This window comes from Papaver somniferum, chromosome 1 (assembly GCF_003573695.1).
Source record: "Papaver somniferum cultivar HN1 chromosome 1, ASM357369v1, whole genome shotgun sequence".
Lineage (NCBI taxonomy): Eukaryota > Viridiplantae > Streptophyta > Magnoliopsida > Ranunculales > Papaveraceae > Papaver > Papaver somniferum.
In genome coordinates this window covers 8,077,259-8,095,018 of record NC_039358.1, presented here as the reverse complement: position 1 = coordinate 8,095,018, position 17,760 = coordinate 8,077,259, and the positions used below count along the sequence as shown (strand labels likewise).

The 17,760-nt window shown below is 37.7% G+C and overlaps 2 protein-coding genes and 1 long non-coding RNA gene across 3 annotated transcripts; all 3 read right to left on the bottom strand.

Moving 5' to 3' along the window:
* Positions 1 to 5,577: 5,577 nt before the first annotated feature.
* Positions 5,578 to 6,533, bottom strand: LOC113278842. Its single transcript, XM_026527578.1, has 2 exons — positions 6,374 to 6,533; positions 5,578 to 6,278 (listed from the first exon to the last, which is right to left on the bottom strand). Exon 2 carries the CDS (start codon positions 6,259 to 6,261, stop codon positions 5,668 to 5,670), a length of 594 nt encoding a protein of 197 aa, XP_026383363.1. The 5' UTR covers positions 6,262 to 6,278; positions 6,374 to 6,533; the 3' UTR covers positions 5,578 to 5,667.
* Positions 6,534 to 7,855: 1,322 nt separating this feature from the next.
* On the bottom strand, positions 7,856 to 10,782 carry LOC113324623 (pyruvate kinase isozyme A, chloroplastic-like; the record flags this gene model as incomplete). Its single annotated transcript, XM_026573132.1, is given in 5 exon segments — positions 7,856 to 7,878; positions 7,982 to 8,037; positions 8,039 to 8,248; positions 9,976 to 10,097; positions 10,714 to 10,782. Coding segments are annotated over 5 exon segments (480 nt in total), but the record flags the coding sequence as incomplete, so codon positions are not given.
* A 986-nt stretch (positions 10,783 to 11,768) lies between these two features.
* On the bottom strand, positions 11,769 to 13,837 carry LOC113278838. Its single transcript, XR_003325637.1, has 3 exons — positions 13,542 to 13,837; positions 13,205 to 13,242; positions 11,769 to 12,712 (listed from the first exon to the last, which is right to left on the bottom strand). It is a non-coding gene; the product is annotated as an uncharacterized LOC113278838 (long non-coding RNA).
* Between the last annotated feature and the right edge of the window lie 3,923 nt (positions 13,838 to 17,760).

The window sequence follows — 17,760 nt, the reverse complement described above, 5'->3', positions numbered from 1 at the left end:
TCCTTTTACAACCGAAGAAGCACACCTGGCAGAAGAGGCTTTTTACAATGGATTGAGTGAACCAAGCGAAGTAGTCATACATATTTACTCAACCCCGATCCCAGACTGAACAACCGCTTATGCTAACCCGGGAGAAGACAACTCTACTAAGCGAACACAAGAACATAAGGAGGAGCGGAGGCGGTTTCGGAAGACCACCCGTCCAGACGGGGGACATGTTTACAAGCGTTATCTCGAAAGTTTAGATACCGACAAAGCCTTCAATAAGACCCCCGACGGAGAGATAAACGAAGTAAAATGGGGGAGAATATGCATGGGGCTTATAAAGGAATGAGTAAAAATTAATACCAACTCATGTAAGCAACAATGCAATTCAATAAAAGGCTTCATCCACTTACTCTAAATATTTCTCTACCCTTTACCTCTTTTAGAAGGTGGCTAGAATCACCGGAAAAAGCGTAATGCAACCACTACATGGTTAACTTTATCCTGCATAATCCAATCCGAAAAAGGATTCCAAACTCGACTACCTCCGCCTAAACTAAGCTCATAAAAAAGATACACATAATATCGGTTGTTACTTAGATCTCAAAGGTGCTTAGCCTAGAGGCTACTTTCCCCGCACAAAACAACTTGTGTATGGTGTTGGTACAATGAAACTGTGGACACCAAAAGGAAAAGAAGTCAACTCTAAAATTCATGTCACCCCAAATCAAACACGTTCATCGGAAACTTACACAAACCTGATGACAGATTGTAAAAGAATAAAATAAAATAAAAAAATAACAAACAAACCCAAAATCACAATCATCACACAGAACAAACAAAACTATTTGACAAATAGAATACAAGCACATGTGATATACGCGCCAAAATCAAACATGACCAACCAACTTGCTATAAACGTGAGACAAAGCGAACCTTGCGTGACGCAAAGCAACCTCGGTATCTTGAATAAGAAAAAAGAGTTTCACTCGTTTTGCCTTACAAACTGGACGACAATTGTCGAGTTCCAAGTCCGACAAAGACTTCCTCTGCACCACTTTTGTTATGACACTTTCCGCAATTGTAATCAACTCTTGATCCTTAGCTTAAACAAGTTTAAAATGCCCAATGCCCAATGTCCAATTCCAATACATTGATCAATCGAGTCAGCATCGACACTTCCGAAATCAACCTAATGCGAGTTAACATCATCAACCACTGCCAAGATCACGACTAACACAAGCTCATAAACTGAATGCTTAAAAATCTATTTATACCATGAGCAAACACACAACAATCGAGATAATAGTAGCATGAAAGTTAACAACACATCACATAAAACATCAACAAACCAAAATGTTTCAACAAAGCCGACGAAGTAATAATAATATCCAAAATAAAGGAGGCAACAAGCCCAAATCCAATAACATAAATATAGTGAAATCATTCAAAACTAGCTAATTCGGGTTCTTTATCAGCCAACTATTTCTGCTTCAACTGCAACTTCTTCGAAGTCGCCGTTACCTCGGCAGCAATTCTGGATGCCTCGGCAGTTATCCGAACCTGCTCCTTTTGCTGCTCTTTCAACTTTTGAGCCTCCACTTTTAACTCCTCCTTCGGACGCATAATCTCACCAGGAAGAACCAGTTTCCGACCTGCTCTCCTCTCTTCCAACCCCTTGTTGGACCGCAGCAATATCGGCAGCACAAAACTATTTCTCCACTTATCCAAAGTGATGGCAGAAGCACAGTCATCACCAAAGTCGGCCATATCCTTTGCCATGGCAATTAAAGCAGACACACTGGAAATTAAGTTGTTCCGATCCGACAAGACTTCAGTGCTCGCCACATTCCCAAGTTCCTCTACAACCTCTTTGTAGTAATCCCTCAGCTCTGGAGACACCAGAAAGTTGTAAACTGGCACGAAATGAGCATAAGTACTTGCTACAGCGGCAGCATTCCCTTTGAAGTCAAACCAGGTTGCCCGACCTCAAAGAATTTGGACTGCTGATGGTGGTGTCGGGTCAGGGTATCTCGAGCCGGACATCACTTGACCAGTCTGGTGTCTCCGCTTCTTCGAGTTACTTTGTTTCATCGACTGTTCTGCACGGCCCATGACTACCTCCTACAAAGCAAAAGGAAAGAACCAAATTATCAACAAAACTATACCCCGAAAGAGAGACGGAAAGAAAAGCGAAAAAAAACCGTAAATCATTTTACCTGAGAACCTGGACTAGAAAAGGAATTATGAGGACTCAGTATTAATTCCACCAACTAGTGAACCTTCTCAAGAAAGGAGAGAGATTTTCAATGACAAAAGAAATGATCCCTTCTCAACTTCCACAACAGCGTATTTATAAGGCACAGGGTGTAGATGACGTGGACAACCTGCCTACCAAATTTCCGGATACTTTATGACAATCACGTGCAGATTGTTAACTAATGCTTACGTAATCATCTACTCACCTCTCTGACCTTCAGAAGATGTTGTCGACTCCCCCCTGTTTCGTATTGCTATCCGAGGACGCGGCGCCGGCTTCACAAAGATAACCACATGTCAACATCGTTAAAACGAAATTTAGCTTGAATACGTAATTCATTTAAAACTAGAAGACTACCTTAATAGCGACGGAGGCAAATGTTTTTCTCCCCTTTTGAGCAGCACTCCCAACACTCTTCCCTCTCGATCCAGCCTTTATACCGTGAGCAGCAGCAACTTCGGGTGCAAGCTTAATACGCCCACGAGCATTCAACTTCCGAGGACTAGTGACTTCTACAGGATCCGCAATAGCACACACAAACCCAATCATCCGTGTCAACTCCTAATACCAATTTTCATACCAAGCTTGTGTGAACTTCTGAGGGACTTTCAACGAAGGCACCACCAAGCTGAAGGGACGATCTCGACAAAGCCTAGGGCCATCGGGATTGAAAACAAAACGGCGGTAAACAGTCCTTCATCAGATCAACATTATCCTCTGGGAAGAGTGGAGACTGAATAGACGTCGAGCCTTGGTCATATCATGACTGTCTAGCAACCCTGTCCACATTATACCCGACAACGCAAAACTTGTCTTCAAAATACCCAGGAATAATACCCAGGGTAGCCATTGCTGCGAAGTCCCAATCATCATCATCAAGAGACGAACTTTCTGAGTCCAACACATCATCGAGAAAGGAAAAATTAGGACCTAAAAATAATGCTCCTCGAGGGGCATCATCATAGGGGCGTGCCCGAAATGACTTCAAATCATCTACCAGCCACATGAACTCATTTGTTGCTTTCTTCACATGATGATTCTCATACAAAGCGGTATGAGGGGATCGAAATGGGGGAGGAAGTCGCCCGGAGGTGCCGACGACACCTTCGTCCCTCACAACTAACTTGTTAATTCCCGACCTGCCTGCGGGAAAACGTCCCCAGAACCACATCTATAAGAAGCTGGTGGGGACATAACTCTCAATCACATGCTGAGATCACTGTTGGCAGCTTCCATGTCCGAGATCAGTGTATCCAGATGACGATAACCCCACCTAAGAACATGGGGGCAACGGATAAGTAACTCCCCGCGCCATCTTAACAGCTATCCGAAAAACATCCTCTCGAATAATGTCCCTAGGAGGGCACTCAAAGAAGTCATGAGTTAGCCAATATGTGAGAAACACAGCTAGCGCAACATCATCACCGCGACCATGCGAAGGAGGCCTATAGGATCTCACAACCGAAGGAAGGTCTTTCTTGCTGGTTGCCTTAGTAACAGTAGGCTCCCAATAACTCATCCAACCCGAAAGAGAAGCACGTTTGTCCTCCTTAACAGAACCCTCAGTTGCACCGGCACTCACCTTGCGTGCTATAATATTTCGGACTTCTACCAACTCTTTATACAGATCCGAGTCTGCATCACTCATGGCTCCGGGGTCGGCTTCTTCGAAATCATGAGAACCGTGGATCTGCAACCCCGTAAAGGCGACATCGTCCTCCAAAGTAGGGGAAGCTTCCTCCCACGCAAAAACTAAAGTATGCACGCCGGCAACCCACCGAAGACAAGCATAAGGGAGAGCCTTGTTGGACCTAAAGATACTACGATGAGCAGAAATCCCTACGGCCTGCTCGAAATTAAGCTTCGACATGATATAATGTTTCCACGAATACCACTCGTACCTAACAAGTGTAGTAAAGGCAAACTCTATGGAAGGGTCCTGATAATCCCCACGTTCGATGCATAGCCGAGGGAGGTTCTCAAGAGGGAGCGCCTTATGGGGAGTAACTTCGGGAACCATTAAATTTGTAATGACATCGATGGAATGGAACCCTATGTCGTTCAATCTTAGGATGAACTCATCTTGAAAAATGGACCCCGAATTAGGGGTATTCACCGATTCTGGACCGAACAGACGAAGCTGCCTCATCTCTTAGGAGTCTTTTGGCGATATTGACTTACCCGCACCAGAAGTCGGCATCTTCATCCTAAAACTCGAGGTTGGTAAAACTACCGAAAATGGTAAAAGAATAGGGAAGAGAAGAAGAAGAGAGAGGGGGAAAGAAAACGACAAAACAAAATAAAAAAGAAGGAAGAGCGGATTTTATACCAGAAGATATGAGGAAGACGGGGAATCGGCATGTTTAAGAAGCACGCGTGTCAGCCCATCAATGGGAAGCGAAGTGGCAAGAAAGAATTACACCCCATGGGCCAATGGGTAAAACCTGAAGGATAAGAATAAATAGACGAGGAGCAATATTGCATTACCCGAAAGGAAGGTGAAAGAAGGAAGGAGAACCCCAAGACGTCGCAAAATTGGAACCATGCCAAAGAGGCTCGTAATCAACAGGGGGCTCCAGAGGACAATCAAACATGCATTCCAAATACAAGATTGCCAATGCTACAAGCCTCGACAAAACAGTCAGGGGTTAATGTAAACACCTGAATTTGACCAAAGCCGAAGACACGAATGGGGGCTTCGGGTATTGGCCAAAACCACCATTGACGAATCCCTGACTATAGCAGAAGACACGAATGGGGGTTTCGGGTATTAACCGAAGCCACCATTGACGAAGCCGAAGTAACCACAGACGATGATGTCGTGCAAGTAGGCTGCCCCAAATGTGGGTTACCCCTGAAGAAGATAACTAGTGAGTGCCTAGATAACCCCAGCTGTAATAAGTACATGTGTACGGCTAATATTATGATACTTACTAAGAAAGATATTAGGGTACACGTGTACGGTACTTACATGTTAGGCTTTGCCTATAAAAATAAGGATTTCTCCTTTAGAAAATCAGAATTTTCCAGAGAATTGTATTGTATATTGAGATTAGTCTCCTCATTATCTTATGATAATTTAAGGGTGGTTACAAAATTCTAAATCTAAATTATATCCAAACTTACTGTTGAGAGGAGAATCCGTCATTATGATAATCAAAGATGATGACGATGGACTTGTGCTTCTGCCAATTTTATCAATCGAAAATGGGATTTCGGGAGTTTAATAGGGTTGAATGGCAAGATTATCAAAGTAACACAAAAATCTGATGGATTGTGTAGAAATAACAAATTCTTTTAATCAGAATCATGATAATTTTCAACAACAAAATTTAATTATTACACAATAAAATCAAATGTGAAAATTATATATATATTTTAATGACCAACTCACCAACATATGATCAATTATATTCTTATATTCATTCTCCTGTATTCGTCTTCCTAGGATCCTGAAAGTAAGTGCCCCATCCTACAGTAAACTTTTCATCCTTGTTGCGCAAATAATCATCAGCAAACCGATCACTCCAGCCTTCATTAAAAATGGCATCATCTCTGTCTAAAGACAATGATATTTCAGGATCTATATTTGGGTTCCAATCAATATTTGTATCATTATACATGTCAGCAGACTCTTCGTTTGTCAGAGTTTTGAAGGGAATGCCATTTAGCTTACGCCAGTACCGATCCTTTACTTTTCCTAACGCTTCTTCACCCGAAGAAGCATCCCATTCCCAGCATCTTTTAAACTCATCGTCCAATGCCCAAGTTTTCATTAACTTTTGAGTCTTCGCAATCCGTTTCCAAGGGATAGATCCCTCTTCTTCGCAGTATAGGATTTCCCATGAAGCCGCAATTATGGGACGCCATTCCATAGTTGTTGATGTTGTGGGCAGTTTAGGACCTCCGACACGTGTTCTAAACTTGCCGAACTTATGCGCAGTCGACAATGATGACTGTGACGATGATCCGTGTGTTCCAGTAAAGTTAACCTTTCTCTTGTTGTAACAAGTCATTTGATGATATCCTGAACCTGCTTGAACACGCAAGGAAACTGTGAGATCCATGTAAATAGGAAAACAAACAAGAAACTGTTTAGAAAAAAAAAGATAAGAAAATAGAAATTACATGAAGGTAGAAGATGAAGATATTATCACGGTGATCTCCAATTGCAGAGTGCTACCTTTGATTGTAATGATCCACATTTTTTTTGGATGCTTATTTTATAGGCATTCTGGAGACAAAACCTATCAGATTTTGCAACTCTTGGATGGAAGAATGGCGTCTCTTTCTCAAACGATGCAAGTTTGGGTTTTTTTTTTCCTTAATTTGATTGGACGACCAATAAATGTGTAGATATATGAATCTTTGCATTAATTTATTGCCTTAATTGTACCAGCAGATTAATGGTTTCTAAACTCGTTCAAAATCCGTATACAGCAAAAGATAAGGTTAATTATGTTCTCAAATTTAGAAGTTCCTAATTAATGTTCTTTGGTTTTCCCCTTTCAGGCTCAGTAGATTCAGGAATCAAAGTTTATCAGAAGGCTTTGAAGGTTCCACCAGACTCTAAAGTGCTTAGGTATGCCTACACGCAAAATTGGAAGAATCTCGTGGGGAAAATTAGCCTGTTAAGAAAATATATGAGGGCAATTTGGGGTTAATGCAAGTGCACTAGCACACATGTCATGTATTTTGCTGCTTATGCAATGATGACATTATGTCTGGACAAGGATCGTAAGTTGGTGCACAATGCCTTTGAAGCTGGCAGGAAAAGATTTATGCATCAGCCTCGATTCATTCTTGAATGTTCAAATTATACTTGTGTCGTTTAAATAATTGATAGAGACGTTCGGGTGGGTCTTGGACTCGTTCCCATCCAGAGAAATCTGTAGAGTTCTGGAAGCGACATACCCAGTTTGAGTAAATATAAAATAGGTGAAGAATGATCCTATTCATCTAACGACCTGGATTATTTAAATCAACTAGACAGGTGCCATTCAGGAGGGAAGAGAAAAAACTTGGACAGGCAACGAAGTGATGAAACCTCAACCCAGTCGACCACTTACAACGGAGCTCTTTAAGATTAGACAAATGAAGAAAGCTCTAGGCCGACGAGTAACCAGTTCACAAAATGAATCTGCAGCATCTGGCAGTCGAAATGCATTCTCAGGAGAGATGGGGCAATACAGAACTGATTGATTTATTTTAAATTGCACGCTTTTGATATTTTTAATACTGTCTAATTTTGTACACACTGTAGATGAATTCAACATTTTGTATTCTATTTAATCATTTAAGTGCAAAAAGGCCGCCTGAATTGTGTTGGCAATACAGAACTTAGTAATTGCAGCGTATCAGAGACAGCAATGACCAGATCTCCAGATTTAATCATTCCTCTTGCCTTGAGTAAAGAGAAGGTTTTGTTCAGGTTGTTCCCATGTCGATTGTCGACAGAGAAATCTAGCCAGAAGGGTATGAGTCCCCACTGCAGGTTTTAAATGCCTTCTCACAGATGCTATATTGGTGAACGCAAATATCGGACTGTCAGGTCGGGAACGTGAATGGAGGGATGACATGTGGCCTGTCATCATGTAAACAAAAAGCGCATCAATCGACCTTCAAGCTGTTGGCTGCAAGTTCGAAACCACAATCAGAAATAACGGAAAAAGAAACTAGAAGTACATGACAATAACAGTTAAGATACAGAATCAGGATTTGGATGGTGGTGCTTACCCACTTTGGCGGCAGAATTGCAGAGCTCCCCTGAGATGCTCTCTGAATACATAAATGTGTTTTTCCTCCCTCCACTACTTCTCGATTCTCAAGCTGACACTTCTCAGTACACTCAACGCTTTATCTGGGAATTGACACATTGCAGACTCCCTGGAAAGCATCAAAACGCCAGCTCTTTCTACCATGGCAACATCTGATGCCTGAATTATCTCTTTCAAGTTCTGCAAAGAGTCAACACTATCAATCTTTGAATGAACAGAAATATCACTGCAAAAAAAAAAAAAAAGACATCGTGATATCACCACCACCATTAGGGTGTAATATTACAGTGTACAATTGAAAAACTTAAAATACTGCAGGTTAAGAAGATAGTTTATCTAGGAAGCAGTGAATCAATATAATTGGGAAATGAAAAAGAACAACAGTTGACCAGCAGTCTTTGACTCTAAATCACTACATTTCAATTATACAAAGGAAACAATATGCATACACTTGCAATGCAAATATCTCCCTGTGAGGTGTTCTGAGCACATTTAATTCTCTTGAGTTCAAAATTTGACGACTTTTTCATGAGTAAGTTTCAAGATATAGGCAATGTTTGAAGATGACTACTATAATGATGTACCAGTCCTTGGAAGTTACCGTATTTGCGTTATAAAAGTTTTAATGGCGTAAGGAAAAAGCTAATGATGTATTAACTGCCATTATAACAATTCTTTCAAGGATAAAACAAGAAAAACCCACCCAAGACCATAATGTTACAATCACAGTATTGCACCACTATTTCTTAAAAAAATGGCTGTAATAAATGTTTTTGGCTGTCATGGTAGAAGAAAATGTTTTTAACATGCAACGTTAATGGTAAATAACCGCTGCCATAGTGCCATTATAACGGATGTTCTTGAAACATTGGTTTGAAAAACGATCATTATAACCGTAACTGTCACCAGCAGTCAAGGTTTCCTACGTAGAAGCGTCACGATCAATAACAGTCGAGAACGGCATACGGCCGTTATAATGAGAAACCGTTATAAGGGTTATAATTGTCACAGCCTTAGAATTCTCTGTTGCTATTAAATTATATAAACTACTGGTACCCTAGATTTCCTTTTAAACTAGTTAGTAAATGGTATGGAGAACTCTAAAAGAATTCTAACATGCAGTACACGTGTCAGACACAAGCAGTTAATAAAAAGCCATATACACCCTAACTACTCATGTCTAACACGTGTTGTCCATGCTTCTAGAGTTTTCCATAACTATACACATTTGGTACTTTTAAAGGATAACCTATTTGTTAAAACACTCATACTAGATTGTGCTACGGCTCAAACCCATAGGAAATTTTCGGGACATTGTACCCCAAGTATATATACCAAGATGATATATGCCTCAGTCTATTCAGCTTTTGTATGTTTTACCCTTCCTATTTCATTACCCAGACACAAGAAAAAGCAAAAGAAGTAAGCTGTGTGGGACTGTGGCTGTGACAATGCTATCTTTTCTTTCTTCAATTTGGCTTATACGCTAGCTTTAAGCTATGTTTTCCTATCTTTTCTACAAGCACACCAGACCAAGGTTTTAAAACGACGGTATGAGGTCGTTACCGTTATAACAGCTACAACAGTCACGGATGAAAGAAAAGGAAAGAATATTAAAAGGCGAATGTTATTTTCATTATTCCCATTATAATGGCCGTTATCGAGTGTTATGTTTTCCCATAATAAACAGTAACCGTCACCATAATGGCTGTTCCACAACCATTGCTTCAGTCCAAACATAACCCAAAAAGAAGGCGTGAAAGAGTGCTAGCACATAACCTTCCCGGTGCATAGCTTTAAAAAAACCACGCAAAGAACTCAGCTCCTATTAGATCAAAGTAACAAGGTTTGGATGTTGAACATGCAGTCATTATTTTATTACCGAAATGGCATGAGTTTTCATTTCTTTCGTTCTTTCTTTTTTCCCTAATCAGAACAAAAAAAATTGATTACCTGTCACCATATCGTGCAGTAATGTAACTCTTAAGATGATCAATCACTTCAGCAGACTTCACAAAAAAGGTGGCAATAAAATCAACCCTCACAGCAATACCAAATTCAATATCCAGCCAATCCTGCAAAAAAGGCAGCGCATGCAAACAAATCAATACTAGAGCAAAAGTTAACAAGGCTTTTACCATCCTCCTTGCAAGGCAGGACCTGAGCCGTGGTGAAGAAAAATTTAGAAAAAAATGTCCGCAATTTTACTGCTAAGAAAACACATTCTGTACGATATAAACAAAAGAAGGGACATAAAGTATGATTAAACTTTTATCCAGGACACGAACAAAAATGTGCCCAAGCTCACTACACATAAAACACATTCCTTGCAAAATTACTAAAGTCACAATACAAAATTTTGATTAAAACTTCTTCACAGGACACGGCATTTAAATATTTATTGAAAATTCATATAGAATGGAGTACAATGAATTACTGATCGCAGACCGAATAAGGAGGGCCAACTAGACTACGTACACTATTTTAATTACAGCATGAATGGGAAAAGAACCTAAATGAACAAAAGCAGAAACTTGATAGTAAAACTTGGGAAACTTCATCAACAAAGGTATCAGTATTCTAAGTTGTCGGCTGCAAATTCATTACATACACCCCAATCAGAATCAACGAAAAAAGAAACCAGCAGTAACAACAGTAAAGATACAGAACCAGGATTCGGATGCTGCTTACCCATTTTGGGCAGAGTTGCAGATCTCCTCTGAGATGCTCTCTGAATATGAAGATGCAATGTCCTGAAGTTTAGAAAACTTATAACATGTAGTACATGTGTTAGATATAAGCAGTTAATAGAAAGCCATATACACCCTAACTACTCATGTCTAACACGGGTCATATATGCTAGAAGTTTTCTAGAGTTTTCCATAGCATCTATTAACTATACACATTTGGTACTTTTAAAGGATAACCCATTTGTTCAAAAACTCATACTAGATTGTGCTATAGAGAAATTTTTGGGACGTCATACCCCAAGTATATATACCAAGATGATATATGCCTCTGTCTATTCCGCTTTTGTATGTTTTACCCTTCCTATTTCATTACCCAGACACAAGAAGAAAGCGAAAGAGGTAAGCTGTGTGGGACTGGGCTGTGACAATGCTATGTTTTCTTTCTACAATTTGGCTTATACGCTAGCTTTAAGCTTTGTTTTCCTATCTTTTTTCTACAACCACACCAGACCAAGGTTTTAAAACGATGGTAGGAGGTCGTTACCGTTATAACAGCTATAACAGTCACGGATCAAAGAAAAGGAAAGAATATTAAAAGGCGAATGTTATTTTCATTATCTCCATTATAATATAATGGCCGTTATCGAGTGTTATGTTTTCCCATAAAAAACAGTAACCGTCACCATAATGGCTGTTCCACAATCATTGCTTTAGTCCAAACATAACCCAAAAAGAAGGGGTGAAAGAGTGCCAGCACATGAACTTCCCGGTGCACAGCTTTAAAAAAACCACACAAAGCACTCAGCTTACGATCAAAGCAACAAGGTTTGGATGTTGAACATGCAGTCCTTTTATTACCGAAATGGTGTAGGTTTTCTTTTCTTTCTTTTTATTTTCGCTAATCAGAGCAAAAAAAATTACCTGTCACCAGATCATGCAGTAATCTAACTCTTAAGACGATCAATCACTTCTGCAGACTTCACAGAAGAGGTGGCGATAAAATCAACCCTCTCAGCAATACCAAAATATCCAGCCAATCCTGCAAAAAAGGCAGCGCATGCAAACAAATCAATAATAGAGCAGAAGTTAACAAGACTTTTACCATCCTCCTTGCAAGGCAGGACCTGAGCCGTGGTCAAGAAAAACTTTTAAAAAAAAATGTCTGCAATTTCACTGCTAAGAAAACACATTCTGTACGAGATTAAAAAAAAAGAACGACATAAAGTATGACTAAACTTTTATCCAGGACACGAACAAAAATGTGCACAAGCGCACAGCACCTAGAACACATTCCTTGCAAAATTACAAAAGACGCGATACCAAATTTTGATTAAAACTTCTTTACAGGACACAGCATCAAATATCTAAAGAAAATTCATATAGAATGGAGTACAACGAATTGCTGATAGCAGACGAAATAAGGAGGGCTGACTAAACTACATACACTATTTTAATTACAGCATGAATTTGAAAAGAACCTAAATGAACAAAAGCGGAAACTTGATAGTAAAACTTGGGATACAACTGTAGTAACTGTCATTATATCGAGAGAATAAAAATTAAACCGCCGTTACTACCATCTTTGCAATAAACAAAACAAGAAAAAACCACCCAAGAAACATAAAGTTACAATCACAGTACTTTACCATTATTTCTCCCAAATAATGACTGTAATAACTGTTTTTCGCTGTCATGGTAGAAAAAAATGTTTTCAGCATGCAACATTAATGGTAAATGACCGCTACCAACGGATGTTCTTGAAACACTGGTTTGAAGAACGATCACTATAACAGTAACTGTCACCAGACATTGGTGTTTTCTAGGTAAAAGTGTCACGATCAGTAACCATCATGAACGGCCTACGGACAGTATAATGAGAAACATTTGTAAGAGTTATACTTGTAACAGCCTTGTCCATTACACCGTCATAACAGTCGTATTAAAACCTTGGTAGGAAGTCCCACGTTCTTCTGAGGATGTGTGCAAGAGAATTCTCAATCCTGCAAAAAAGGCAGCGCATGCAAACAAATCAATACTAGAGCAAAAGTTAATGAGACTTCTACCATCCTCCTAGCAAGGCATGATCTGAGCGGCGGTTGAGAAAAACTTGGAAAAAATGTCTGCAAGCTCACAAAACACATTCCGTACAAGATCACAAAAGCACGACATAAAATATGATTAGAACATTTATCCAGGACACAAACAAAAGCTCATTGCACGTAAATCACATTAGTGCAAGACTAACAAAGACACGATACAAATTTTTGATTAAAATTTCCTAACAGGACACAGCATCGAATATCTAAAGAAAATTCGTATAAAATGGAGTACAATGAAATACTGAGAGCAGACGAAATATCGAGGGCCAACAAGATTACATTCACCATTTTAATTACAGCATGAAATTGGAAAGAACCTAAATGAACAAAAGCAGAAACTTGATAGTAAAACTTGGGAAAACAAGCATTTAGGAGGTTAAGACTAAATCTTACCATTCCCGTTACGAGGAATTTATCACCGACTTTCGCCCCTGTATCGAATACAAGTTAAAAACATTGAACAACACTGCTTCATTTATTACTTGTGAGAAAGAGTAGTGAATGTGAACCTAATAATAATATTGTTCTAAATACAAAGGGATGAGTACCAGAAACTAAGACCTTCAGCAAAACCCTCATAATTCACACTTATTATGTTCTGGAAGAGGTGAGTAAAAAGAACGAATATGCTGAAAGTTCATTGCAATTCAGTGCAATCCCGAAATTTTACCAGAATTATGAAATTGGCAACACATCAGAGAAGTTAGTGATTCATTGTAAATGCCATCACCTGATTTTGCAAGGAATTGCAATTTTCGATAACTTCAAGGAAAACTTCAAGGAAAGCTTCTTCCTCTTGTATGAAATTAGCAGAGAGATTTGGGGATTTAGGGTTTTCAAGAAGAGAGAACCTGGGATTAGGAAGGAATTGCGATTCTCATTTTGCCTAGTAAAGTCACGCGAGTATTCACGTGTTTAAGTGGTAGACGGACTATCTACAGATCATCAAACGTCGACGTTAAGATAAGATAGATGTCGCAAAATGTAAGAGCATCTCCAACTGGACCTTCTAAATTTATTTTTTTTGTTTTTTTTTATTTTCTATAATGATTTAATTTAAAGCAAATAATATTGTAAGAGTTACCGGGTGTAAATTTGTATGCTAATGAACAGTTAGAGTCGGACTTCCTCTGCAACGGCTTAGGTCATGCACATAGTCTTAATGAGAATGCAGATGTGATGGATATGTTGGGGGATTTACAGCAAAAAAAAAAAAAAATTATGAAATGCAAGTGCAGAAAGAGGAGAATTGTGATTTTGTGAAATATTTGTGGAAGAAGAACATTCCTTCAAAAGTTAGTTAGTTTTATGTTGCAAAAATAAAAGAGAATATTTGTGTATGTGCAATCTTATATTTGTGCCATGTGTCAAAAGGAGATTGAAACAGATGATCATCTGTTTGTTGGGTGTCAGTATGCTTTTGAAGTTTGGGGTTATTTCATTGATGCTATGAAAATTAAGTGGATTTCTCCTAATTCAGTGAAGAAGTTTTTTGAAGTTTGGAGTCATAATGGCCTGAAAGGTAAATGTAAGGAGGTTTGGATGAAGACTATTTAAGTTGTTTTTTTGGCATATTTGGAAGAAAAAAAAACAACAGTAGGGCTTTTGGAGGAAGGGCACTGAGTGTGTATGAAGTTTGTTTGTTGAGCAAACAAACTATTGCTTTATGGTTTTTGGATTCAGATGTGTTTAAGGATTATTCTATAAGGCAAATTCTTTTTCAGTGGGAGACAATCTTGCATCTGTAGACGATGTAATTGTTTCCTAGGCTTGTAATCTCCTTTTTTTTGTTTAATATAACCATCCTTTTCGAAGAAGAAGAAGAAAGAAAAAAGAAAAGTTACAATAAGTTGGTGGGTAGCCTAACAACAAGCCGGACACCAATACCTTTTTGAATGGCGAGACCTAAACTATAAAAAAAATGGAGCTGCCTACTTTTTTATAATAATTTAATTTACCACATTTTGATACTTAATCATTTATTTTTTTATTTTATTTTTTTATGAAGGTAGAGGATTACTTTTTAATTTCAGTAAAATAATAAGAATTCATACCTCATTTTCAAATAAATTAACCACGAAAAACATGAAAAAATAAAATGATTAAGTATCAAAATCCATGGATTTCAAAGATAAATTTAATGATGTTGAAAGAATGGTTTGTTATTTAGTAGTCCGCCATTTGGAATTGTTTTCTTCTCCAATAAAATTTTAATGTCCCTATCGGGAGTAATTTGCACAAAATATTGGTATCACAATCAATTTTAGTATCCCTTGTTCTTCATATAGATATAAAGTCATGTCGTGTCGAAGTAAATTGGCATGGATGAAATATTTGAGACGATTGATGCAATCGATTCAATCTCCATGAAAGCTATGGAATTTTTCTTGAGAAGTATTCAAGAATCAATCTAAATGGCATATAAAAATCATTGCAGGATAAAAAAAATACATACTAGAAAAGCAAATATTGTTTCATAAAAATTTTATTCAAATCCAACTAGAAGATCTGAAGAAAAAAATCAGATCAAATATGGTACATTTGAGATAAGGAAAGAATTTATGAAGATTTAGGAAAAACGGTTATCCAAGAATTTTTCAGAGAAAAAAGGGGAGGGACTGAATAATTGCCAGACAGTTACATAGAATTTTATTCGAAAATGACTTGTGACTTTCATTATTTTTTCGTACTTCCCCTACTCTCAACATTATGTGACGACCACAGAGACGGCTTTCTTCAAAAAAATTAATAGAAGCTTTTTTTTTTCTTCTTCCTTATAAAGATGTCTTCTTCCTTTTATCGATTAAACCAAAAATTTACTATCAACGAGGACGCCATAATCTTTGGGATTAAAAACAACAATATATTAATCAATAATTAGTCTAGCAATGATGTTAGGAGAAAAGAAGCATCTAAAGAATTTATAATCCGAGGATTAAGAGGCCCTAATTAGAAGGAACGGGACTCTCTTGTATCCATAACCTAACAAAGACGGAAAAAAAAAGAACATTTTGGAAGCAGTCAAGATAACAAATCACACTGTTGCTTACTTGAATATTCAAATGGTCAATATATAATTGAATGGCTTGCACCTAGTTTTTATGTTTGTCCATGGGGCGTGGTCTTGACTTCATATGTCTTGATGGGATCTAATATGTAGAAATTTTACAGGTGATTGTGATGGACTGCTACGAGGTGCATCTTCTACAATAGACCTGAAACAAGCAGAAGTTGAAGCACTGTTAAAAGCAGTCTTGTGGGTAAAGCAAAAAGATCTGACAAGAACTCAGTTAAAGGGTAATTGCCTGAATGTGATTGAAGCTCTACAGGGAAGCAAACATCTGTGAAATGGGAATTCCTACAACTTAATTAAAGATGATTTAGATATTTTAAGTACTTTCCATTTCTAGCATGCACTTATGTGCATGGAGACACAAACCATTTAACAAACAATTTAGCTAAATTTGCAAGGTCTCAAGTTATTTGTTTTTATTGGTTAAATATTACTCCTAACTGGGTATCTACACTGATCCAGCAGGATAAAAACCTTATGTAGTTTTTTTCAATTTTAATAAAGAGCATCTTCCCTACTAAAAACAGTATAAATATTCTTTTACTGTAATTAGATTGCTTTCATTGTTATTGCAAGGGGTAATGTTAGATAATCGGAGATAAATATAAAAGATCACAATCATCAAAAGACTTTCATATGTGCAAGGATCAACATTGGAAAATGAATAATTTCCAAAACATCGTAGATTGCAAGTGTGTGTTTTGGCTTATCAACTTCAAATTTCAATTCAAGTACTCAACAGATTATGTGATTTCAGCCGTGTATGAAAAGATAAAAAGTCAATACATTTTTTTCTCTTGAGAATCAATTTAATTCATGGCTAGTTTGGGGCATGTAGTTTTATTTAAGGCCTATCATTTCTTCCCCCAACCCAGAGAAGGAAATATGGGGTGTCCAAAGTGTGTATAATGCCAAATTACCCTTTGTTCTAACTTTAGTAATTCAACTATCAAAAACAAATAAAAAAATCTAAATTATTTCTATTAACAATGTTTAGTCAAAAACTTCTTTTTTTTTGTTCAATTTCCATGATAACCAAAAACTAAAACCTAATCCCAAACAAGAATTTATTTATTATTATTATTTTTTTTTGGTTTTCCAAATAATATTTTTGGCGACGAAAAATTCAAGTGATTGAGTTAAATACCTTTAATCCGTCCTTTTTAAGAGGGATTCTTCAATGATTTAACTATGAAACTCCGAAATTTCCTCATCAATTTTCTCTGAAACTCAACTAGAATTGGTTGATATAAGCATTAACATACACCGATTGTTGTTCATATTCATCAAACACGAAGAACATCGCCCAGAACCAGTGCATAGGTTACACATGCATCAATCAATTCTTCGTGTTTGATGGACATCAATAACAATCGGTATACATTAATGTCTATATCAACCGATTCATCAACCATGTTAAATTTTTTCACAAACCCTGAAATTTTTATCTATATAGCATGAAATCACGATTTGAGTGCAAAAAGAATGAGGTCATTCCGACATCAGACGAATAAGTTATAAGCAAAACAGTCAAAGAAATGCCCAGCTTTACAATCGGTGGATTAGGGAATTTACGTAAACCAATTCTTGCAAAAAAATAATTTCATAGCAAAACTCTTGAATTTTAGGTTCTTACAATCTGTACAAGGGGAGGACTATATCCACTGACTATGGACGTATTTTTATGTAAAAAATTATCATTTTTAAGTTTTTTTTATAATCGGCGCTTGTTGAGGTTGTATCAACCGATTGTGATCAATTAGTCTATGAGTCCACAGCATTGAAATGATGATTTCTACCCACAATCGGTGGATGTTTATGTTATGAAGAACAGTGAGTAATAGGGATGAGAGATTGAGATCTATAGAAACCACTG